The sequence below is a fragment of the Bombina bombina genome, chromosome 2, assembly GCF_027579735.1.
Source record: "Bombina bombina isolate aBomBom1 chromosome 2, aBomBom1.pri, whole genome shotgun sequence".
Taxonomy (NCBI): Eukaryota; Metazoa; Chordata; class Amphibia; order Anura; family Bombinatoridae; genus Bombina; species Bombina bombina.
Genome location: NC_069500.1, coordinates 343,773,484 through 343,800,134, shown reverse-complemented (window position 1 = coordinate 343,800,134; position 26,651 = coordinate 343,773,484). Strand labels below are relative to the sequence as shown.

The following is a 26,651-nucleotide window of genomic DNA, read 5'->3' as shown; positions in this document are numbered from 1 at the left end:
GAAAGGGGGCATGCTGCTTAGAAGCCTGTATCTCAGGTATCTAAGCAGCTACGGACCCCCAAGACCCACCGTTGGAAAGGTAATCGCCTAACATTTCAACTGTATAAGTCTTGGGGATCTGAAAAGAAAAGAAAAAAAGTTTAAAAAAAAAAATATTTTAAAAAATGAAAAAACCCTCAAATGTGCTTAACACCCAGGTGGGAAAGTGCTTAGCACTGAATAGCAGCATTTCTGCAATACATAATTCTAGCAAAGTTCTCACTTTTGACAAACACCTGAAGCATATGTGCATATACCCAGTGCGCTTATGTTCAAACACAGAAAATGCACGCCACTGCTGGATTTGAGATGCCTTACAAGTGGCTAATAATAGAGAGAAAAATGGCAAATGACCGGACAGAGTCTTGGCTGAATTTGGATTAGCAAAGTTACTCTGTGGTTTGTGGGCTAAGTGATTAGCAGGGAAAAGATCTAAACTGTGAGACAGACCCCAATTTGGGAACGGCATAGAGGATTCTGGAACACTTGGGACCTCTGCTAGGGGTTGGGCATTCATTACTCCCTTGCGTTATAAGTTGCCACTTTGTATACAAAGTATAGAGGAGTGTGAAGTTGTGCACTTACCTTTTGTAATAGGGAGGAAATCTGAATACTTCTTCCAGTGCCGGCTGATTTCTTTCACTATCTTATTCTCTGGATCAATGCACTGAAGTTGATGCAACCGATCTTCCAAGCTGCGTGCTGCTTCCAGTAAGGGAACAGGATCTGTACGGACACAGGGAGGTTGAATGGAAATACTCTGTAACTGCATTTGTTGACAAAATTATTTTTATAAATATCATACTGAGGAGCATTACAATGACTGTACATTTATACAGAAATAGTAATAATGATCAGAGAAGTAGCTGTGAAAGACTGTTTGTTACATGATGATCGATTGTTTTATGTTTATTAATGACATATACGAGATACAAACATTTAATACTAGATACAAACATTTAATACTAGATACAAACATTTCATAATTATAACATCTATAGTCAATATGCTTACACAGCTCAGATACTAATGATCTTTCTCTTTTAGTGCCATCTTTCAATTTTAAAAACAAAGAAAGGTTGCGTTTTATTTTTTTATTCCGATCTTCTCAAAACTATGCATCTGACACTCCCCTGCACAGGATATTGCTGGTGTGTAAAGAAATGTGCCTAGGCCACCCCTGATTGGCTCATAACCTTATCAGCAATGAAGGAGTTACATGTACAAGGATTAAACACATATTGAAGAAAAGGAATCCAAATGAAAAAGGATTGCTGTAAAAAGAACATGAAGAGGGGGCGGAGCTTACAGCTGCAGAGACAGGACGTGTTTTGTGGGAGCTCCTGGTTGCACTACAGTGTTTTATACATTTTTTCATTGTTTTCCTCTGTAAACATTTCTAATCTGTGGATGGAGGCCAGAGGGATACTACAAGACTCAAGAAATTGACAGTCCTGAGGGAAACCTTCTGGATTGACCGCTCTGTCTAAGATCTGCAGCTAGGCCCCAAGGCTGCCGCATCTATAAAGTGCCTGGCGGTTATTGGAGCCGGGGCTTACGCATATTCCCCCCCCTGGGAGACTGGGGTTACGAGTGGTACTAATTACCACACTACTCTACTCAGACATGGATACCGATACACAAGCATCAGCAGACATTTATGAGATGCTCAATGTGCACTTTGCTGGACTGAGGAGTCTGATTGCGCAGTGTTTTGCAGGCTGCCCCCTTCCAAGCGACCCCTGCGATAGGGACCGGGAATCAGAGGCTTCCACTGAACAGCTCGATTCCCATGATAGTGATTGGGACTCAAAGGCCTATGTAGATCAGAACGTGGAGCCCATAAACGTAACGAAGTCAAACAAAAACCCAGTGGATCAGAGCCTTATACCTCCCGCCACTCCTCATAGAAACATGCAGCCGCAATCCGCGGTCACCCAAGTACACGACAACAACCACCTCATAGCTAGATGCGGAGCTGCGGTATACACCGGCACTTTGCTGTTGGGTGCCACTAGACGGATGGGTGTGCTGGGCCTGAGAGAAACCCCGGTTGTGTCACTCGGCGCGGACATGCCGATGCTGAGAGCAGACCGGATGGCTGATAGGGGAGAGAGACTTGGCCAAATGGATCGTTACACTGCACCTACCTATTTGCACATACAAGCCACATGGCTCTCATTATCCCTTGCCGCCCTGCTACTTGAGGACCCACTGCACCTAGGTGTGCAGCGTTACATTAAACTCTACGCAGAAGTGGGCTTTGTGTATATATGTGAAGATGGCGGTGTAACTTGCAATGAGCCACATCGCAACTTAACCTGGAAGCCGGATATTCCCAAGATGGTGAGACTTGGTGCACTGCACTTGCAGAACTCTGCCTTCGGGCTGCTTATATCTTCTGCCGGGCCCCAGCTTCATAATTCCCTTAATACTCAGGAGGGGTCACACAACTCTCTTTACACTCTGGGAGCTGTTATCCATACTGCTAAAGTTGGAGTGGGTTAAATGGCTTTTTCGGTTCCTACTACTGCCCAGCTCTGGGGACATGACACAGGCAGACTCGTTAGTAGGACTTTCCCTTTAAGTCAGGAGTTACCCTTTACACAGCGTATTATGTTATCTTGACTGATCTCACTGTATGGTTACTGCATAGAATATGATATTCAGGGGTTATCTGTGCTTAGCTCTAAAATTACTGACTCCACAACCAGTTTTGTAATATAGTTTATCTTTTCCAACCTAATTTTACCAAATCCCTGATGCCAGTGATTAAGAAGATATATTTGGTGTAATATGTGTCTATCTACATAGGGGTCTAGTGCTTGTAAGAATACTTCTGGACTGGTAAGGGCCCCAATATAATTAAGGGGTTAATACCACTATATTGTTAAAGCCGTATCCTCTGTGTTTAATTTTATCTATGACTTATCCTACTAGGCTGAGTAATTAAGTATTGAAGCTATACAACATTTGTTTATAGCTGGCATTATTATTTGTTTAACTAACTGTTCTTTCTTTCAATGTCTTACAGTGGCATACAGGTCCAAAAGTGGCCTTTTATAATTTGGGAGGTACACATCCAATATAAAAAGTGAGGTTTCAATAAAAAAAAAAAAAAAAAAAAAAAAAAACATGAAATGGGACACAAGTCCATATACTACAAAGATAAAGCCTGGGGGCCTGATATACAAAAGCTCACTGGCATGGAGAACAATCAAGCACAATCCGTGGGATTTCTTTAGACCTTATATTGTAATGTAGTTGTCTACTTCACATACAAAACCTGCATAGTGAGATAAACATCTTTCAAATTAAAATTTGTGTTTGTAACATTTTTTGAGGGACCTCTCCATACTGACGAAATGTCTTAGATTATCTCACTTTTAATGTACAAAACAGATTGCACTGTACTAATGGGACTAAAGTAACATAATACAGATCAACACATCACTCCCGTATTTCATTCATTTCTCTTTTCCAACATTTAAAGGGACAGTAAAGGTAAAAATTAAAGTTTCATGACTCATATAGAGCATGTAATTGTAAACAATTTTACAATTGATCAAATTTGCTTAATTCTCTTTGCTGAAGAGCATACCTAGGTAGGCTCAAGGGCAGCACTACTAGAAGCTAGCTGGTGACTGCACATATATGCTTCTTGTCATTGTCTCACCAGATGTGTTCAACTAGCACCAGTAGGTATTGCTGCTCATATGCCCAGTCTTCAACAAAGTATATCAACATAACAAAGCACATTGTATAATAGAAGTAGGCAGGAATGGTGCTTAAAATTGCATGCTCTATCTGAATCATGAAAGTTTAAAGGTACATAAAACATAGCTGGAATTAATATAAAAATTACATGAGTGCAAAGCATACACAAAATAAAATATATGTATATAAAAAAAAAATAACGTACCTATTTTCACACTTAAAGGAAAACTAAACCAATTTGTTTCTATTATGATTCAGATAGAGCATGCAATTTTAAGTAACTTTTTAATTTACTCCTATTATCAATTTTTCTCGGTTCTCTTGGTATCTTTATTTGAAAAAGCAGGAATCTAAGCTAAGGAGCCGGCCCATTTTTGGTTAAGCACCCTGGATAGCGCTTGCTGACTGTTGGCTACATTTAGCCACCGATCAGCAAGCGCTACCCAGGTGCTGAACCAAAAATGGGCTGGGTCCTAAGCTTACATTCTTGCTTTTCAAATAAAGATAGCTAGAGAACCAGGAAAAATTGATAATAGGAGTAAATTAAAAAGTTACTTAAAATTGCATGCTCTATCTGAATCATGGAAGAAAAAAAAGGGTTATTATCCCTTTAATAGGCAAGTTCCCTGTTAAAGGGACAGTAAACCTTAAAATTTTTTTATATAATTCTGCACATAGTGCAGCATTATATAACATTACATTAGCCAAACATTTTAAATCATAATATTGCCTTTTTATTTTTAAAAAATATCGCCGTTTTACAGACCCGCTCTCTGGGCTCTGCTGAGCGGGTCTGTTGTTTTTACTGAGCGCATCGGGCCAGCTGTATAGTCACAGCCCGGCCCGACCGCGCCATTAGACACAATGCAGCTCGCTCCCGCTGTCAGACAGAGCAGGAGCGAGCTGCATTGTGTCTAATGGCGCGGTCGGGCCGGGCTGTGACTATACAGCTGGCCTGATGCGCTCAGTAAAAACAACAGACCCGCTCAGCAGAGCCCAGAGAGCGGGTCTGTAAAACGGCGATATTTTTTAAAAATAAAAAGGCAATATTATGATTTAAAATGTTTGGCTAATGTAATGTTATATAATTCTGCACTATGTGCAGAATTATATAACATTTTTTTTAAGGTTTACTGTCCCTTTAAGCTACTGCCTGCAGGATGCAAAAAGAGTTGCCATATTAAAACCTAGGTTTTTTCTGGGCATCCTGTCACATGGCCTTTTCAGAGAGGCCTTCAACTGGTCACATCTAAAAACCGTTATTTTTTGCTGGTGTACTGTAGAAGAGTGGGCATGATGTTGCCTAGCAACAATTTTGACAGCTATTTTAAGAAAAACTAATCAATAAAAAATAAATATAATAACCAATATTATCTTTTATTAAAGGTGGTTTAAATCGATAGACAATGAAATATCTAAATTCAAAAGATAAAAATTATAAATATGTCATTCAGTAGAGGTGGTATTAGCAATATATATTTATTTATTTTTTTTAAATTCTTTATTTATTCAGCGAAGAGACATAACATGAATCAAAACAGAAGAAAAGAAAACATTTCCCCATTCCTGGGAAGATTGTTACAGAGTATCAAACTAGCATTGATTCATCAATTGGTTTTACATCAACATGACATATCTCTCACAGTTTTTCTTTTTTAAGTTTCCCCCCCCCTCCCTTTCTCCCCCTCCTCCCTTATGCGCCTATTACTCAGCCAGCCGGCTCCTCTTCCCTCCCCCAGGGTGTCAGTCCTCCCCGTCCACCTCCCGTCCCACCTTCCACTAAAGAAGCGATATCTCTCTATTTACTATTCTGCAAGATCTACCTTCCATTCTCCTCGTAACTGAGCTTCCAACAGATATTCGGAATTGCGTATGGGGTATAAGATTCTCGCCAATTGTGGAGCATGTAGTGAGTGTAAGTAAGTGTCCCATTTCTTCATGAAACGTGCCGTGCGGTTTGCTATATCTCCCAAAGTGTCTGCCTGTTCGTGTATCAGCTGTGCATGTATCTCATTTTTTAACTGCAATAGGGTTGGTGCACGTCTATCTATCCAGTACTTCAGAATCATTTTCCTCGCTTGGAGAATGACATTGTGTAGAAAAGCTGTCTTATTTCTGGGCAGCCCAGGCGTATCTAGGAATAATACCATTTGTGGTGTAAGCGTTGCCACTTGTATGTTCAGGGAACGTAGCCAATGACAAATCATTCCCCAAAACTTCTTCAGCCTAGGGCACTCCCATAGCATATGCAACAAGGATGCCTGTGCCTTAGAGCACTTCGGACAATTCCCCGTGTGATCCCTTTCCCATTTTCTGTATTGGTGAGGAGTCACATAGGCGCCCTGCAATATTTTTGTGTGAGATTCTCTAATGTTCATCGCCAAGGTGGCTCTCCGAACATTTTCGATACTATTTTGGATCTGTGCTTTGGCTATAGGCACATTCAGAATTCCGGTCCATTTTTCCTCTAGGTATTCCAGGGTATGTCCGTTAGTGGGGGCCAACAATGTCTGGTATATTGGGGAGATGGAAGTGCAACCCTGAGAGTAAAGACTGCAGAGTTGATGGACACCACTGTTAGGTTCAGGGAAATCTTCTGAGTTAACCAACTCCAAGACGTAATGCCTAGCCTGGAGGTAGGCGAAGTGGTGCGTACGTGGCAGATTGTAAGTCGTTTGGAGTTGTGAGAAAGTACATATAGTTTTCCCAGTGCCCTCCAGCATCTTGGACACCCTGTCTAGTCCCAAAGACTTCCAGGTCTTGAATGTCTGCGTGGTCATGCCTGGCACGAAGTGTGGATTCCCCTGCAGGGGTAAATACTTCGATATTTCATGACTACATTTCAATTTGCTGCATATTTTTCTCCATGCCTGTAAAGGCTGTGACATGAGGGGATAATGTATCAGAGACTTGTCTAGCTTATCAGCCTTAAGATGTGGAAGAACAGAGAGCGACCAAGGCTGAACCACCTGCCGCTCTAGTTCTGGGATTGTGAAATGACTATTTCCCGTTAGCCAGTCCAGGACGTATTTCGCCTGTGCCGCCCAGCAATAGAGCTCAACATTGGGGACCGCCATACCCCCCGAGGAAACTGCGCTCATCATTCTACTGGAGTGAATTCTGTGTTTTTTCCTAGCCCAGGTAAAAGACAGAAAGAGTGACTTCCAATAGAGCAAGTCCTTCTTGTGTATAAGTAATGGCAACATCTGCATTATGTAGAGCAGCTTGGGAAATAGGACCATTTTGATGAGAGCTATCCTACCTGAAACAGTCAATGGTAGCCCCATCCAGTGTTTGATCAGATCCGAGGCACCTTTTTTCAGGGGCGCGTAATTTATTTCGTACCAGTTCGCCGGATCTCGCGAGAGTTTGACTCCTAGATATTTAAAGGTAGTCCCCGCTACTCGAAAGTCGTATTGGAGGTCAGGTATATCGTTGGCATAAGATAACCATATTAGCTCCGTTTTATCAGTGTTGACTTTGTAGCCAGAGATAAGGCCAAAGTCTTTAATGATATCCATTAGTATTGGGGTGTTAAGTCTGGGGTCTTGGATATACAACACCATGTCATCTGCAAAAAGTGACAAATGTAATGTCTTGTCACCTAACTTGAGGCCTCGTGTAGTATGTCTGTTTTTCACTGCGAGAGGCTCTAACGCCAGGTCAAACAAAAGAGGCGAGAGCGGGCAGCCCTGCCTCGTACCTCTACTTAAGGCAAATGGTTGGGATGGTACTCCGTTCACCACTATCGCAGCCTGGGGGCTAGCATACATTGCTTTTAAGGCTCTCACAAAGTTCCCATTTATCCCAAAACGTTCCAGAGTATAGAACAAGTGACTCCATAGGACCTTGTCGAAGGCCTTTTCCGCGTCTACTAGCAGTGCACATGCTTCGTCTTGTTGCGGTACCCGATTTTTACTTGCTCTATCCCGATAATGGGTGAGCAGGAACTGTAAGGTGCGCACATTGATTACCGAAGATCTGCCTTTCACAAATCCCGTCTGGTTTTCATGAATGAGGTTAGGTAGCACTATTGCTAGCCTGTCCGCTAGAATTTTCGTGAACAATTTATAATCCGAATTCATTAATGAAATCGGACGATAGGATTCCGGGGCCAAGCAGTCTCTATCCGGTTTGAGAATCAAACTGATATTTGCTTCTGTGAATCTCTGTGACAAGCAGGCTTCTCCTTGTAGAATACCATTAAACAACTTAGTCAGTGGACCAGCTATTTCTTGCCCAAGTATCTTATAAAACTCCCCGGGTAGGCCATCAGGACCCGGGGCTTTGTCCAGAGGAAGTTTCCCTATAAAGGTAAGTACTTCACTTGGGGCTATGTTTGCGCTTAGCGCTTGTCGCTGTGGCTCCGTTAAAGTGGCTAGAGGAATGTCTCTCCAAAAATTTTCCCGAATGGTTGTGTCTACCTCATGTGCGGTGTACAATTTTGAATAGAATTGCGTAAATGCCCTCTGTATTCCTGTTGTGTCGGTATAAACCATGTCGTTGTGTTTAATAGCCGGTATTATGTTACTACCTCTATTTAGTTTGGTCAGTCTGGCCAGCATCTTTCCTGTCTTATTGCCATAACGGTAGTACCTGGCCTGTAATCTTGTGGCATCCCATGCCACGGTTTGCGTTAAGTATGTATCCCTGTGCGCTTTGGTGTCATGATATTTGAGTCTGTTCTCTGTCGTAGGGTTACGTAAGTATCTATTTCTGGCATTCAAAAGTTGCTTGAGTAACAACTCTTCCCTGACCTGCTTTTTCTTTTTGAAATTTATGACATAGGTCGTCGTAGAGCCTCTCAGCACTGCCTTGGCTGCCTCCCAGAACAATACTGGATTGTTCCTATGTCCCTGATTCGTTTTAGCGTACGCTAACCACTCCCCTATAAGGTGTTTCCTGAAGTTGTCATCATGTATTAGATACTTGGGGAATAACCATCTGGTACTGAAAGGTCTGGCTGCTCCTAGCTGTAGCTTTAATGTAATTGGGGCATGGTCTGAGAGAACTGGATTATCTATTCCCGTGTCCCTGACCCTGGAGTTCATGGACCCAGAAATCAGAAAATAATCTATGCGTGATAGAGTGTCTTTTGCCGGAGTGGCACATGTAAAGCTCTTAACCTCCGGGTTTCTATCCCTCCAGATGTCAGTGAGGAGAAGTGCATTTCGGAACCTACGAAGTAGATTTGTGTCCCTCCTAGCATTGAGTTTGGTGTTACGAGCTAACTGTGGGTGTAGTGGATTATGGAATCTGTCAGCAGGGGTCTGTGGCGCAATATTATAATCCCCACCTAGGACTATTGGGACATCTGCAACTTTCAGTAATTGTACTCTAAGTTCACTCCAGAAGGCTTGTTTATGTGTGTGGGGACCATAGACCCCGCCTAAGAGCATTGGAGTTCCATCAACTGTGAGCTTGAGTAAAATGTATCGTCCCTGGGGGTCTAACACGGTGTGGGTTATGTTGTATTCTAGATTCTTGCGGAAGAGGATTGCTACCCCCCTAGCTCTGCTGCTCTCATATTTAGTGTAGATGACCTCACCTACCCATCCCTGTTTCAACTTTTGGTGCTCTATGGGTTTCAGATGGGTTTCCTGGAGGATCGCTATGTCTGCCTTTCTAGATTTCAGATATTTCAAAATAGCCTTTCTTTTCAATGGGGATGTGATTCCTCCCACGTTCCATGAGATAATATGTAGTCCCATCTTCAAGGCTAGTGCAAGGAGGGGGCCCTTATGGGATGACCCTTATATTAGATACTACTACAATATACTGTCCCCAGGCCACCTGTGAACCAAGCTTAAAATGTTTGTGTGTGTGATCTCTTTCACTACTTACGGTTCTGACACCCTGGGGTTTTCTCCCTTTAGGAACAATCAAAGTTTGAGTTATGTCGAATCTCTAACAGCTATGAAAAATAAAACAGTTATTAATTCCTAGCAGACAGAAACTGGTTACAATGCGTATTTTGGGAAAACAATATCACCCAGTTGAGAGAAAAATGGACCGGGGAAAGAACAGATCAATAATACAGTAACAGTGAGCAAAGAATTAATGCAATAACACAGTATAACAAGCAACTAATAATGAACGATGAACCCCCCCTCCCCCCCCCCCCAATATTGCAAAAAAGGATATGGGATGATGTCCCGGGCTATGCCCACAGACATCATGTTTCAGATATGTCCTTAGCCTCCATTCCTCCATCATGTCCCTGCAAACAAGATTTAGTAAACTCCAACAGTTATAGTGAAGGATCATAGATCCTTCACAGTTTATGTTACACATAAAATGTTGCTGTGGCTTCAAGAGACCTCTTCCTCCTCAATTCCATCTGCTTCATTTTGATCCATTCTGCATGGATGTCGTGATGCCATGAAAGCACGCAGCTGCGTGGTGGATTCAAAAAATTTCGGACCCTGAGGGGTCTGTAGCTTGAGTCTTGCCGGGTATAAGAGGGACACTGATTCACCTTTTTCCAAAAGTTCCCTACAATAGGGAGAGAATTCTCTGCGCTTCTTTGCCACTTCAGCCGAGTAATCTTGAAACAGGTGTATTCTGGAACCTTCATAAACTAGTTCCTTTGTTTGTCTGTAGGCTTTAAGGATAAGGGTTTTGTCCTTGAAGTTGAGATATTTGATCATCAATTGTCTGGATAAGGTTTTCTGTCCATTGTTGGGTGGTGGAGGACCCACGCGGTGCGCCCTTTCTGCGACACATGGGATATCTGATTCGGTCATACCCAGAAGTCTCGGGAGTTCTTTCTCTGCAAATTCCATTAGGGCCGAACCTGGAACCATTTCAGATAACCCCACCACACGGATGTTGTTCCGCCGGGATCTGTTTTCCAGATCCTCTATTTTAGACATTAAAGCTTTATTTTGGCGTTGTAGTTGCGTGATGTCTAGTGCTGATTCCCTCTGCTGTACCTCTGTGTCTGCTACCTTTTGCTCAACTGTGTTTAGACGTGTAGAAAAGATCTTAAAATCTGAGGATAAGGTGTCTAGTCCCGTTTGTAATTGCTCAATTTTTGGTAGAAATAAAGCAGACAGCTGTGAAACTATTGGGTGGGTGTCTTGCGGTAAAGGATCTGGAAGCTCCATCGCCGCCGCAAGCGGTGCGTGCACTTCAGCTTGGCTTTTTTGCCGTCTTTCATGCTGGCGTTGCTTGGACATGTTATCAGTTCTTTTATTATATGGAGTGTAATACTTTTGCATACAGACAAAGGGTGTCCCAGTACTAGGACCAGCACCACTTCTTAGGATTGTATGGCTTGCAAGGATCAAGTCAGGGCAATAGATAGCCTAGGAGAATTCTGGGGGGGGGTTTCAGGGCGGGCCCCTCAGAGTTTATCTCTTCATATCGCCTGCTGCCCACCGGGGGCTAAAAGATGTCAGAAAAATAATGGCGACACTCACTTTATTTAGATCATAGGGGGCCTGATCCTCCCTTCTATTCTTCCAGCCCTTTAGTGGGTGCAGGCCCTGTAATACAAGTCTTATCTCCCTTGTTCCCCACAGGAGTTGTGTTATGTTGCTTCACCTGCGTGTATGTGAGGGGTTGTGCCGATAACGTTTGGTTCTGTGCAGTCTTAAGACAGTTTCCCACCACACTAAATACACTGAAGGGGCTAACACTTCTCCCCTCCTCTCAGGAGCCTGTTATTATGGTGCTGTGTATACTTTGCAGTGACAGGCTGATGTGTCACTAAGAGGAAAAGTTTTGCTGCGTGCAGGGAAAATGGCCGCCACTACTGACCTCTGTAAGTTAGTTCCTACCGCAGCCTTACAGCTGCTGATTTCTCTCCCGTGCCTTTTTGGCTATTTCACTTAGCTACCTGCAGAGGAGTGGAGTTAATTCCAGCGGTAGCTGAGCCGTTCTGGCTGCCGTTCCTCCGTTACTGCTCTTTGCTTGTCCGCGCTCCGGTGGGGGAGAAGTTAGAAAATCTCCTTGCCGCTGCGTGTCCGGACAGAGGTTAGGGTCACTCTGCCAAGGATATAGGCTTAATGGGCTACTTTTAGTGGAAATTGCTGCCTAATACTAGGAGCCGACAGCGGAGCTCTCACAGATGCGTCCGTTGCCAGTGCCCGCCCACCGGAAGTCAGCAATATATATTTATTTTATCGGGGGCTATGTATAGTATACACACTTATATATGTGTGTGTGTATAAATATATATTCACACGTTAAGCATTAAAAGACCATTTACATTTTCATTTGTTAGTCATTGCTTTGCTCCATCTTTCAGTAGGGTTGTTATTTGTGATTTTTACTTTTGGCTGTGGCGATTAAAAGAAAAAAAATACCACCTCAACTGTAGGGTGCTATATGCGCTGCCTCTTTCTTCTCTCTCTCTCTCTCTCTCTCTCTATATATATATATATATATACACACACACACATACATATATACATACAGTATATATATATATTTTTTTTCCATAATTTTTTTATTGAGGTCAACATTGCACAGTACAGCTTATGCATTCTGTTATACTTGCTCCATGTGAGCATAAAGAAACAATATATAAAAAGGAAAACAATACAGAGAAGCATAACAAATCTTACTACCTCGTTTTTACAGAGGCTGGTCTTTTTTTCTTAAACAGGGCAAACATTTGAAAATATAGCCTTAATTACATTAACATAGCCTTCCAAGTTTCTCCTGCCAGGTAAGCCTTAACAACTTCGTTTGAGGGAAGCCCAAGGTTTCTCTCAACTTTAATACTCAATCAGTATATCACTTCACTTGTCCTTCACACCAGGTTTGATAAGGGAGGGGAGGGCAAGGGGGTATTGGGGGTCAGGCTAGGGATTGGGGGCGATGGGGGGGAGAAAGGCAGAGGAGCCACTATGAATCAGTGATTCATCAGCTTCAATATATTCACTGGCTTATGTTCTTTTACTATCCATAAGGGACTCCCAAGGTTCCCATATAAGGCAGAAGTCGGTCATTTGCCTTTGTACTCTGAAGACGTAGTCTTCCATGGACTTGATATAGTTCACACAGTCTACTACACCTAAGCTGTTAGGGGGATGAACCTTTTTTCCAGTTTCTTGCAATTAGTAATTTAGCCGAGGTGAGGATATACAATAAAAGATACTGCTTGGGTTTAGGGAATTTCCCTATTCCCAGATGTAGCATCACCAAGGCTGGGGTCAACTTCTCTGAGAAGCCTAAGTCTTTACAAATTAATCCTACTTTGGACCAGTAGCTATCTAGTTTTGGGCAAGACCACCACATATGTAGGGGGGTTCCCAGTTCTCTGCATCCCCTCCAGCACATAGGAGAATGATCAGGAAAAAGTTTCTGCAGCTTTGTGGGTACCAAATGCCACCGGGTTATGATCTTGAAATATAGTTCATACAGCATGACACAGTGAATTGCTTTTTTAGTGTGGCTAATCGTGTCCATCCAGTCTTCCGGCAAAAATGTTAACTGTAGTTCTCTTTCCCATGCCTCCATGTGTACCGTTTTGGAAGGGATTAACCCCTCTATAAGACATCTATAATGTGTAGAAAGCGGTTTGTAGAGCTGTAAGTTAGTCGCCCACCTTGTCTCCCAGAGTGTAGGGGTACGCAAACTGTCACTCAGGAAGCCCCAAGATTTCATCAAGGATCTCAACCGGTGCAGGTCAAACTGGAATTTAGGGGTTAGGGCAGGGAGGGTGAGCATGTCTGAGTGGGGGCACAGTTGGCTGTTAGAGTAGAAGTCTTTAAGGCAGGTTATGTTGGTCTAAGCTCATGTATTAATATGTGTGAGCATTTCATGTAATTACTAAAATGGCCCTTTAAATGTGATAATACCAATAATTCAGAAAATTTATTTTTAAATAGTAAGTCTCTGCATAATTAGTCATCCTGCAAGTACAGTGCTGTATTCAAGCTCATATTGCTTTGTTTATTACTCAATTACTGATTTTTTCTTACACATTTCAAGCAGATTTATAAAAAAAAATGAAATTTATGCTTACCTGATAAATTTGTTTCTTTCTTGACACGGTGAGTCCACGGATCATCATAATTACTATTGGGAATATCACTCCTGATCAGCAGGAGGAGGCAAAGAGCACCACAGCAAAGCTGTTAAATACCACTCCCCTTACCCACAACCCCCAGTCATTCGACAAAAGGAAAAGAAGAAAGAAAGTAATATAAGGTGCAGAGGTGCCTGAGGTTTATGAAAAAAAATAAACTGTCTGAAAAAACAGGGCGGGCCGTGGACTCACCATGTCAAGAAAGAAACAAATTTATCAGGTTTTCATTTTCTTTCTAATGACACAGTCAGTCCACGGATCATCATAATTACTATTGGGAATCAGTACCCAAGCTAGAGGACCCGGATGATAAGGGAGGGACAAGACATTTAACCTAAACAGAAGGCACCACTGCTTGAAGAACCTTTCTCCCAAAAACAGCCTCAGCAGAAGAAAAAGTGTCAAATTTAGAAAATTTAGAAAAAGTATGTAAAGATGACCAAATGGCAGCCTTGCAAATCTGATCTACAGAAGCACCATTTTTGAAAGCCCAAGTAGAAGAAACAGCCCTCGTGGAATGTGCCATGATTCTTTCAGGAGGCTGCTGATCAGCAGTTTCATATGCCAAGCGAATAACACTCCTCAACCAACACGAAAGAGAAGTAGCCGTAGCTTTCTGACCTTTACGCTTCCCATAAAAAACAACAAATAAGAAAGAAGGTTTAGGACACAAAGAAGGAACCACAATTTCCTGATTAATATTCTTATCAGAAACAACCTTGGGAAGAAAACATAATGCAGTACGAAGTACTACTTTGTTAGAATGAAAAATAAGAAAAGGAGACTCACATTGCAACACAAAGAGCTATGAAAATCTTCGAGCCGAAGAGATAGCAACCAAAAACAAAACCTTCTAGGTTAACAACTTAAAGGGACACTGAACCCAAATTTTTTCTTTCGTGATTCAGATAGAGCATTACCTTTTAAGCAACTTTCTAATTTACTCCTATTATCAAATTTTCTTTATTCTCTTGGTATCTATATTTGAAATGCAAGAATGTAAGTTTAGATGCCGGCCCATTTTTTGTTGTCCTTGCTGATTGGTGGATAAATTCATCCACCAATAAAAAAATTGCTGTCCAGAATTCTGAACCATAAAAAAGCTTAGATGACTTCTTTTTTAAATAAAGATAGCAAGCGAACAAAGAAAAATTGATAATAGGAGTAAATTAGAAAGTTGTTTAAAATTGCATGCTTTATCTGAATCACGAAAGAAAAAATGTGGGTTTAGTGTCAGTGTCCCTTTAATATCCAAAGAATGCATAGGCTCAAACGGAGCCTGTTGAAGAACTCTGAGAACTAAGTTAAGACTCCAAGGAGGAGTCCGAATTCTAACCAAGGCCTGATAAAAAGACTGAACATCTGGCACATCCGCCAGGCGTTTATGTAACAAAATAGATAAAGCAGAATTTTTACCCTTCAGGGTACTAGCAGACAAACCTTTCTCCAGAATCCTTAGATTTACACCAATACAGATATTTACGCCATATCTTGTAATAAATCTTTCTAGTCACAGGCTTACGCGCCTGAATCATAGTCTCAACAACCGACTCAGAAAAACCACGCTTAGAAAGAATCAATCATTCAATCTCCAAGCAGTCAGCTTCAGAGAAACAAGATTTGGATGAAGGAAGGGACCCTGAAGTAGAAGCTCCTTCCTCAACGGAAGACTCCATGGTGGAGACGATGACATTTCCACCAGATCTGCATACCAGATCCTGCGAGTCCAAGCCGGTGCTATGAGAATCACTGACACCCTCTCTTGCCTGATCCGAGCAATGACCCAAGGAAGAAGGGCAAACAGAGGAAACACATATGCCAGGCAAAACTTCCAGGGAACTGCCAGAGCATCTATTAGAAGAGCTTGAGGATCCCTTGACCTCGACCCGTACTTTGGAAGCTTGGCATTGTGACAAGATGCCATAAGATCCAATTCCGGAAGACCCCACCTGAGGATCAAACTGGAAAACACCTCCAGATGAAGTTCCCACTCCCCCGGATGAAAAGACTGTCTGCTCAGAAAGTCTGCTTCCCAATTTTCCACCCTTGAAATGTGAATCGCAGACAGACAGCAATTGTGAACCTCTGCCCAATGAATAATCCTGGCTACCTCCTTCATCGCCAAGGAACTCCGAGTACCCCCCTGATGATTGATGTAAGCCACAGACGTTATATTGTCCGAATTAAATCTGATAAACTGGGTTGAAGCCAATTGAGGCCAGGATATGAGAGCATTGAAGATTGCCCTCAACTCTAAGACATTTATAGGAAGAACCGATTCCTCCCGGGTCCACAGACCCTGAGCCTTCAGAGAACCCCAGACATCTCCCCAACCCAGCAGACTGGCATTCGTGGTCACAATCACCCAGGTAGGCCTGCGAAAACAGGTTCCCTGGGAGAGACGACCCTGAGACAACCACCACGGAATAGAATCTCTTGCCGTCTGATCTAAAACAATTTTTGGAGATAGATCCATATAATTCCTGTTCCACTGTCTCAGCATGCATAACTGCAGAGGTCTGAGATGAAACCGGGCAAATGGAATGATGTTCATAACCGAAACCATCAGACCAATAATCTCCATACACTGGGCCACCGACGGCCAAGGAGATGACTGAAGAGCTAGACATGAATTCAACATTTTTGACTTTCTTGCCTCTGTCAAAAAGATCTTCATTTCCAGAGAGTCTATAATGGTTCCCAAAAATACCACTCTTGTAGCCGGAACCAAGGAACTTTTTCCTAAATTCACCTTCCAACCGTGGGAGCGCAGAAAGGACAACAACAACTCTGTGTGGGAGTTTGCTAGTTGAAAAGATGGCGCTTGAACTAGAATGTCGTCCAGATAAGAAGCTACTGCAACTCCCTGCAATCTGAGAACTGCCAGCAACGCACCCAGAACCTTTTAAAACACCCTGGGAGCTGTTGCAATACCAAAGGGGAGAGCCACAAACTGAAAATGTTGGTCTAGAAAAGCAAATCTCAAAAAACTTGTGATGATCCTTGTGGATGGGAATATGCAGATACGCATCCTTCAGATTTACTGTAGTCATGAATTGACCATCTTGAACCAGAGGAAGAATTTACCGAATAGTCTCCATCTTGAAAGACAGAACTCTGAGAAACTTGTTTACACACTTGAGATCCAGGATGGGTCTGAAAGTTCCCTCCTTTTTTGGAACAATGAACAGATTGGAATAGAAACCTAGTCCCTGCTCCTGAACTGGAACAGTAACTATCACTCCCATGTTGGAAAGATCCTGAACACAACTTAAGAATGCCTCTATTTTTATCTGGTTTACAGATAACCTTGACAGATGAAACCTGCCCCTGGGAGGAAATTTTTTTAACTCCAGCTTATATCCCTGGGACACAATATCTACGACCCAGGGATCTGGAACATCCTTTACTCAGGCTTGAGCAAACAAAGACAGCCTGCCCCCCATGTGATCCATCTCCGGATCGGGGGCAGACCCTTCATGCTGACTTTGAATCAGTAGCAGGCTTCTTAGATTACTTCCCCTTGCTCCAGGACTTATTGGACTTCCAAGAGGACTTGGACTGATCCTGCTTGGAGAAGGAGGAGGAAGACTTACCAGAGAAATTACGAAAGGAAGGAAAATTACTCTGACGACCCTTCTGTTTACTTCTCCTATCCTGAGGAAGAGAATGACCCTTCCCTCCAGTGATATCAGAAATAATCTCAGCCAAACCAGGCCCAAACAAGGTCTTCCCCTTGTAAGGAATTGATAAAAGCTTAGATTTAGATGATACATCCGCAGACCAATACTTTAACCATAAAGCCCTACGTGCCAAAACAGCAAAGCTGGAGATCTTTGCTCACAACTTGATGACCTGTAAAGAAGCGTCCGCAATAAAAGAATTAACCAATCTTAAAGCCTTAATTCTATCTTGAATTTCCTCTAGAGGAGATTCCTGTTGAATAGAATCAGACAATGCATCAAACCAATATGCAGCTGCATTGGTAAGTGTAGCAATACACGCAACAGGTTGCCACTGGAACCCCTGGTGAACATACATCCTTTTAAGCAAAGCTTCTAATTTCTTATCCATGGGATCCTTAAAAGAACAACTATCCTCAATAGAAATAGTGGTCCTCTTAGCTAGTGGAAATAGTGGAAGTGGAAATAGTGGAAGTGGAAATAGCTTCCTCTACCTTAGGAACCGTCTGCCAAGATTCCTTAATAGAGTCCACAATAGGAAACATCTTCTAAAAAGTGGAGAGGGGGAAAAAGGAATACTAGGCTTCTCCCACTCCCGTGCAATAATTTCTGAAATGCGATCTGGAACAGGAAAAACCTCCGCCACAGAAGGAACTTCAAAAAACTTGTTAAGTTTACTAGCCTTCTTGGGAGTAACTATGACCATAGAATAAGAGTCATCTAAAGTAGCTAAAACCTCCCTGAGGTGCTCCAGCTTAAATCTGAAAGAAACCACCTCAGAATCCGCCAAAGGAAACACACTATCAGAGTCTGAAATCTCACCTTCAAACGCTACTGAAATATCTTCTTCCTCAATCCTTTGAGAAGAAACATTAGACAGAGTTGCAACAGACTCAGAACTCCTTTTACACTTACCCTGCAACACAGGAAACACAGACAAAGCCTCAGATACAGCAGAGGATATATGAGTAGCCATATCCTGCAAAGAAAAAACAACTTGAGACGAGATGCAGGGCACTGCATGTGAAGAGGATTGAGATTGGGATGATTGGGGAGAAAGCTGCGTTACATCTTGAACAGGAGGCTCCTGAACAACAGTCTCCCTGGAAAATGAAGGCTCAGGATCAAAAAGCCTATCCCTATACTGTACAGTCCTCTCTATACATGAGGGACAGAAAGGGATAGGAGGCTCCACATTAGCATCCAAACATAAATTACAGGTCACAGCTTGCAAGTCCTCTTGGTCCATTTTACACAGAATCTAAACAAAAAAATTAAATTTGAGTGAAAAAAACTACCACAAAATAAAATTGTTACTGTCTCTTTAAATAAAGTTATTACTTTTATAAAAAAATGAAAAGCAAAAAAAAATAATCCAGGAACCCTGCAGAACACCTCCACACCTCAACACGCTGAGGTGCTTACCTGAACTCCTTCAACCGGAATAGCCCAACAGTCCAGACTTCAAGGGAAAAAACGGCACCCGGTCTGAATACACATAATAATCAGCAGACCACAGCTAAAGTGAGCCCTACTCCCGCAGCTCCTAAAACACACTGAGGGACGCGTGAAAAACTTGTGCCAAAAAAGCTCCACCCATCGTGGACATGCCTCCCACCTCCCGACCGGCATTAAACAAACATCATCAACCGCCGCCTGGAGAAAAAAGCAGAGATTGTCACGCTACCAAGCAGCCAAATACAACCACAGCTACATAAGTAAAACATAAAATGTCAACACATTCTTAAAACATGAGCCTCAACAGGGAAACCCCTTAACAGCCATCCTCACACAGTGCCTCACGTACTGCCAAAATAATGTTCCTGCACATAAGCACATAAGCAGGATTAACCCCATAAGTGCCAAACTGTTTCCTGTGCTCCTCAGCAGAAAAAATAAAAATAGCACTTACCACCAACACATACTGCCCGGCAGCAAGGCAGCTCACTAGGCTTGCAAGGATTCCTTTTTAACATGGACCTGTGGATAAAGAAAAAAGTCTAACGCCTAGATTTAGAGTTTTGCGTTAGAAGGGGTGCGTTAGCTACGCGTGTCTTTTTTCCCCCGCACCTTTTAAACAACGCTGGTATTTAGAGTTGTCTGAAGGGCTGCGTTAGGCTCCAAAAAGGGAGCGTAGAGGCATATTTACCGCCACTTCAACCCTCAATACCAGCGTTGCTTACGGACGCGGCCAGCTTCAAAAACATGCTCGTGCACGATTTCCCCATAGGAAACAATGGGGCAGTTTGAGCTGAAAAAAAACCTAACACCTGCAAAAAAGCAGCGTTCAACTCCTAACGCAGCCCCATTGTTTCCTATGGGGAAACACTTCCTAAGTCTGCACCTAACACCCTAACATGTACCCCGAGTCTAAACACCCCTAACCTTACAATTATTAACCCCTAATCTGCCGTCCCCGCTATCCTGACCCCTGCATATTATTTTTAACCCCTAATCTGCCGCTCCGTACACCGCCGCAACCTACGTTATACCTATGTACCCCTAATCTGCTGCCCCTAACATCGCCGACCCCTATATTATATTTATTAACCCCTAATCTGCCCCCCCCCCCAACGTCGCTGCTACCTACCTACACTTATTAACCCCTAATCTGCCGACCGGACCTCGCCGCTACTCTAATAAATGTATTAACCTCTAAAGCTAAGTCTAACCCTAACACCCCCCTAAGTTAAATATAATTTTATTCTAACGAAATAAATTAAATATTATTAACTAAAGTATTCCTATTTAAAGCTAAATACTTACCTGTACAATAAACCCTAATATAGCTACAATATAAATAATAATTACATTGTAGCTATTTTAGGATTTATATTTATTTTACAGGCAACTTTGTATTTATTTTAACTAGGTACAATGGCTATTAAATAGTTAATAACTATTTAATAGCTACCTAGTTAAAATAATTACAAAATTACCTGTAAAATAAATCCTAACCTAAGTTACAATTAAACCTAACACTACACTATCAATAAATTAATTAAACTACCTACAATTATCTACAATTAAATCAACTAAACTAAATTACAAAAAAATCCAAACACTAAATTACAAAAACAAACAAACACAAAATTACAAAAAATAAAAAAAGATTCCAAGAATTTTAAACTAATTACACCTACTCTAAGCCCCCTAAAAAAATAACAAATCCCCCCAAAATAAAAAAATGCCCTACCCTAATCTAAAATAAAAAGTTTACAGCTCTTTTACCTTACCAGCCCTTAAAAGGGCCTTTTGCGGGGCATGCCCCAAAGAAAACAGCTCTTTTGCCTGTAAAAAAACATACAATACCCCCCCAACATTACAACCCACCACCCACATACCAATAATCTAACCCAAACCCCCCTTAAAAAACCTAACACTAAGCCCCTGAAGATCTTCCTACCTTGTCTTCACCACGCCGGGTATCACCGATCCGTCCAGAAGAGGGTCTGAAGTCTTCATCCTATCCGGCAAGAAGAGGTCCAGAAGAGGCTCCGAAGTCTTCATCCTATCCGGCAAGAAGAGGAGATCCGGACCGGCAAACATCTTCATCCAAGCGGCATCTTCTATCTTCATCCATCCGACGAGGAGCGGCTCCATCTTCAAGACCTCCGGCCCGGAACATCCTCTTCTCCCGACGACTAGACGACAAATGAAGGTTCCTTTAAGGGACGTCATCCAAGCTGAATTAAGGTAGGAAAAATCTGATTGGCTGATTGAATCAGCCAATCAGATTCAAGTTCAATCCGATTGGCTGATCCAATCAGCCAATCAGATTGAGCTTGCATTCTATTGGCTGATCGGAACAGCCAATAGAATGCGAGCTCAATCTGATTGGCTTAGATGAAGATGTTTGCCGGTCTGGATCTCCTCTTCTTGCCGGATAGGATGAAGACTTCGGAGCCTCTTCTGGACCTCCTCTTGCCGGATAGGATGAAGACTTCGGACCCTCTTCTGGACGGATCGGTGATACCCGGCGTGGTGAATACAAGGTAGGAAGATCTTCAGGGGCTTAGTGTTAGGTTTTTTAAGGGGGGTTTGGGTTAGATTAGGGATATGTGGGTGGTGGGTTGTAATGTTGGGGGGGGGGGGTATTGTATGTTTTTTTACAGGCAAAAGAGCTGTTTTCTTTGGGGCATGCCCCGCAAAAGGCCCTTTTAAGGGCTGGTAAGGTAAAAGAGCTGTAAACTTTTTACTTTAGATTAGGGTAGGGCATTTTTTTTATTTTAGGGGGCTTTGTTATTTTTTTTAGGGGGCTTAGAGTAGGTGTAATTATTTTAAAATTCTTGTAATCTTTTTTTATTTTTTGTAATTTAGTGTTTGTTTTTATTGTAATTTAGTTTAGTTGATTTAATTGTAGATAATTGTAGGTAGTTTATTTAATTAATTTACTGATAGTGTAGTGTTAGGTTTAATTGTAACTTAGGTTAGGATTTATTTTACAGGTAATTTTGTAATTATTTTAACTAGGTAGCTATTAAATCATTATTAACTATTTAATAGCTATTGTACCTAGTTAAAATAAATACAAAGTTACCTGTAAAATAAATATAAATCCTAAAATAGCTACAATATAATTATTATTTATATTGTAGCTATATTAGGGTTTATTTTACAGGTAAGTATTTAGCTTTAAATAGGAATAATTTATTTAATAAGATTTATTTGATTTCGTTAGATTTAAATTATATTTAACTTAGGGGGGTGTTAGGGTTAGACTTAGCTTTAGGGGTTAATACATTTATTATAATAGCGGCGAGGTCCGGTCGGCAGATTAGGGGTTAATACTTGAAGTTAGGTGTCAGCGATGATAGGGAGGGCAGATTAGGGGTTAATACTATTTATTATAGGGTTTTTGAGGCGGGAGTGAGGCGGTTTAGGGGTTAATACATTTATTATAGTAGTGGTGAGGTCCGGTCGGCAGATTAGGGGTTAATAAGTGTAGGTAGGTAGCGGCGACGTTGGGGGGGGGCAGATTAGGGGGTAATAAATATTATGTAGGTGTCGGCGATGTTAGGGGCAGCAGATTAGGGGTTCATAGGGATAATGTAGGTGGCGGCGGTGTGCGGGTTAAAAATTTTTAATAGAGTGGCGGCGATGTGGGGGGGCCTCGGTTTAGGGGTACATAGGTAGTTTATGGGTGTTAGTGTACTTTAGAGCACAGTAGTTAAGAGCTTTATGAACCGGCGTTAGCCCATAAAGCTCTTAACTCCTGACTTTTTTCTGCGGCTGGAGTCTTGTCGGTAGAGTTCTAACGCTCACTTCAGCCAAGACTCTAAATACCAGCGTTAGAAAGATCCCATTGAAAAGATAGGATACGCAATTGACGTAAAGGGATCTGCGGTATGGAAAAGTCGCGGCTGGAAAGTGAGCGTTAGACCCTTACCTACAAGACTCTAAATACCAGCGGCCGGCCAAAACCAGCGTTAGGACCCCCTAACGCTGGTTTTGACGGCTAACGCAGAACTCTAAATCTAGGCGTTAGTAAACCTAGAAAGTCTTTAACCAAAAAGGGCAGCATCCACATCCTGGGAGGCACAGAGGGGATTATACCCCCAAGTTCCCAAAAGCTTAAAAGCCACCACTGCTCTACTGAAGTGACCGAAGTGGACTACGGCTAAACCCCAAAGAAAAACAAAGCAAACTTGCTCTGCTTTAAAAAATAAAAAAACTCTTGATTGAAGAATCAGACACCTAACTTTACCCCTTCCTTGTAACTGATACAAGCAAAGAGAATGACTGGGGGTTGTGGGTAAGGGGAGTGGTATTTAACAGCTCTGTGGTCTCACCGTGTCATTAGAAAGAAAAACTAGTAATCTAGAAGCACAATGACTGTCCTTTACATATAGTGGGGCTTGTGTGTTTCTAACAGATTACCAGTGTTGTTCATCTACTAACCTTTCTGGGCGGCTGCAAGCACGCTTGTACATTTGTAACGTTTCACTTGCAGTTTATCATTACTAGACACTGTCTGACCCCCACAACCTTCATCAAACACCTTCTGTGCTGTACAGTGATTACTAGTGCTGTCGTGGAACAAGGTCACACTTTCAAAGATGAGGGGAAAAAACAACAACAAAACAAATGAATATGACTCACTCAAGTGTATCAGCAACTAGTCCTCTTGACCCTTTGCTAAAGGAAATATTTATTGTTCTCTTTTCCCAGACAGTTCCACCAGGTCCCTCTTTTCTATAAAATGGTCTTTAGTAAGCGCCACGTAAATTTAGCACACATACATTTACTCCTAATTACATTTAAATAGACATCAGATGGCAAGATGGTCATAAAAATCTTCCCCGGTGGGCAGAAATTGGCAATCAGGCACCTTTGAGCTCTCATGGGCCACCTTGTAATAAATCGTTTAGTAAACGAAGCTCAATTTTTTTAAAACAAGTTGCTTATTGAGATCTGCAGTTGGGCGGTCCCTTGTGAAATTAATAAACAGTTCAATTCCACGCCAAATTCTGTAGATTGCTTAGGGGTGTTTATTACATTTTTAGCTGACAAAGTATGTGTTTTATTCACTGTACTGTTGATTTTATATATATATATATATATATATATATATATATATATATATATATATATATATATATATAAATATACACACATACACACAGATATAGTAATATAGTAAAACAAATTGTACCTCTTTAAATAAGTATTACACAAACTTTGCTATACAAATAATCAAAACTAAGTAGCCTAAAATGTATTCAATTCTTGTTACATGAGAGATTTTATTCACTTTAAATGGCCATTATAATGGAAAATGACATGCTCTTAAGTTGTTAGGGCATGTATTTTTATCACTAGTGACTCGGATATTCTATATTTAAGTGCAAAGGGGTTAAAGTGCTAGTTGGGAGCTGCAGAGAACTGTTGATCTCGAGGGCCAATCGAGCAGCTGGTTTGTGCAGATACCACTGCTGATTGGCTCACTGGCTGTTTTCAGTCTAAACCAGCAGTTCTCTGTGGCTCATGAGCAGTATTTTAACCATGTGTTTAACACATTTTCATGGGATAAACACATAGGCCTCTATTTAACAAGGTCTGGCGGACCTGATCCGACAGTGTGGATCAGGTCCGCCAGACCTAGCTGAATACGGAGAGCAATACGCTCTCCGTATTCAGCATTGCACCAGCAGCTCACAAGAGCTGCTGGTGCAACGCCACCCCCTGCAGACTCGCAGCCAATCGGCCACCAGCAGGGAGGTGTCAATCAACCGGATCGTACTCGATCAGGTTGATTTCCGGTGATGTCTGTCCGCCTGCTCAGAGCAGGTGGACAGGTTATGGAGCAGCGGTCTTTGTGACCGCTGCTTCATAACTGCTGTTTCTGGCGAGTCTGAAGGCTCACCAGAAACACGGGGCATCAAGCTCCATTCGGAGCTTGATAGATAGGCCCCATAGAGTTGCAGGGTCGGTAGTGATAAATATACATGCTCTAAAAAAAAAAGAAGAGGTATACAGCATATGGTAGAGACTAGATATGCTCTGCTGTGCCGGATGCCGACAGCTCAGCAATATTGCCACCCCCTAGCTTAGAATATATATTATAAAATGAAATATAATTGTTGGCACTAGCTAAAAGTATCAGCCACCATTTCTATGCAAATACAAAGAATAAACAGTAGGCATATACTGTAAAGGGAAACTTGGTATAAAGGCCAGATAAATAAATAAATAAGCTTATGAACGCCGTATATAGGTATATAGGTTAGAGAGTGCTATGTGCATTTTGAAAAACATATAATAAAGAGAGGCAGCTTCACATATAAAAATATAAAACCTAACATATCTGGAAAAGAGCTTACCTGATAAATTACTTTCTCTTGCGGTGTATCCAGTCCACGGATTCATCCTTTACTTGTGGGATATTCTCATTCCCTACAGGAAGTGGCAAAGAGAGCACACATCAAAGCTGTCCATATAGCTCCCCCTCTACCTCCACCCCCAGTCATTCGACCAAAGCTTAGGAAGAAAAAGGAGAAACCATAGGGTGCAGTAGTGACTGTAGTTTAAACAAAAAATTTTTTACCTGACTTAAATGCCAGGGCGGGCCGTGGACTGGATACACCGCAAGAGAAAGTAATTTATCAGGTAAGCATAAATTCTGTTTTCTCTTGCAAGGTGTATCCAGTCCACGGATTCATCCTTTACTTGTGGGATACCAATACCAAAGCTTTAGGACATGGATGAAGGGAGGGAACAAGACAGGTACCTTAAACGGAAGGCACCACTGCTTGCAAAACCTTTCTCCCAAAAATAGCCTCCGAAGAAGCAAAAGTATCGAATTTGTAAAATTTGGCAAAAGTATGCAGTGAAGACCAAGTCGCTGCCTTACAAATCTGTTCAACAGAAGCCTAATTTTTGAAAGCCCATGTGGAAGCCACTGCTCTGGTAGAATGAGCAGTAATTCTTTCAGGAGGCTGCTGGCCAGCAGTCTCATAGGCCAAACGGATGATGCTTTTCAGCCAAAAGGAAAGAGAGGTAGCAGTCGCTTTCTGACCTCTCCTCTTACCAGAATAGATAACAAACAAGGAAGATGTTTGTCTGAAATCCTTAGTTGCTTGTAAATAGAACTTTAAAGCACGAACTACATCAAGATTGTGTAATAGACGTTCCTTCTTCGAAGATGGATTAGGACACAGAGAAGGAACAACTATTTCCTGGTTAATATTCTTGTTAGAAACAACTCTAACACCACATTCACTTTACCCTCCCGTAGAGAGACCCTAGTGCTTAGAGCCGGCAAAGAGAATGACTGGGGGGTGGAGGTAGAGGGGGAGCTATATGGACAGCTTTGCTGTGTGCTCGCTTTGCCACTTCCTGTAGGGAATGAGAATATCCCACAAGTAAAGGATGAATCCGTGGACTGGATACACCTTGCAAGAGAAACATAGTTTATATCTAGAATAAATGACTATTGAATAGCCTAATGGCTACAACAGTATTGAAAGAGAATAAGTTAAATTAGCTGAAGACACATGTAAATATTTTTCAAAATGGCTGTCGCCCCGAAAAGTAATTGTTGCTATAGCTTGCGCTATAATCATAAAGAAATCAACATGAGAAATATCAGAGCTGTACTGCATAATAAGTACAAAAAGAGAGAAGGAGAAATATAAACCCCAAAATAGTACGTCTTGTAAATATTTCAT

At 41.9% G+C, this 26,651-nt stretch overlaps 1 protein-coding gene across 1 annotated transcript in view; it reads right to left on the bottom strand.

The window, feature by feature from the left end:
* Positions 1-258: 258 nt before the first annotated feature.
* LOC128646946 (homeobox protein cut-like 2) overlaps positions 259-26,651 on the bottom strand; it is a gene marked incomplete at its 5' end in the record, with an annotated part of 296,875 nt that continues 270,482 nt past the window's right edge. Inside the window, 2 exons of the mRNA XM_053699756.1 lie at positions 259-275; positions 625-765. Of these exons, the coding sequence (XP_053555731.1) occupies positions 259-275; positions 625-765 (158 nt within the window). The remainder of the gene's footprint in view (positions 276-624; positions 766-26,651) is intronic.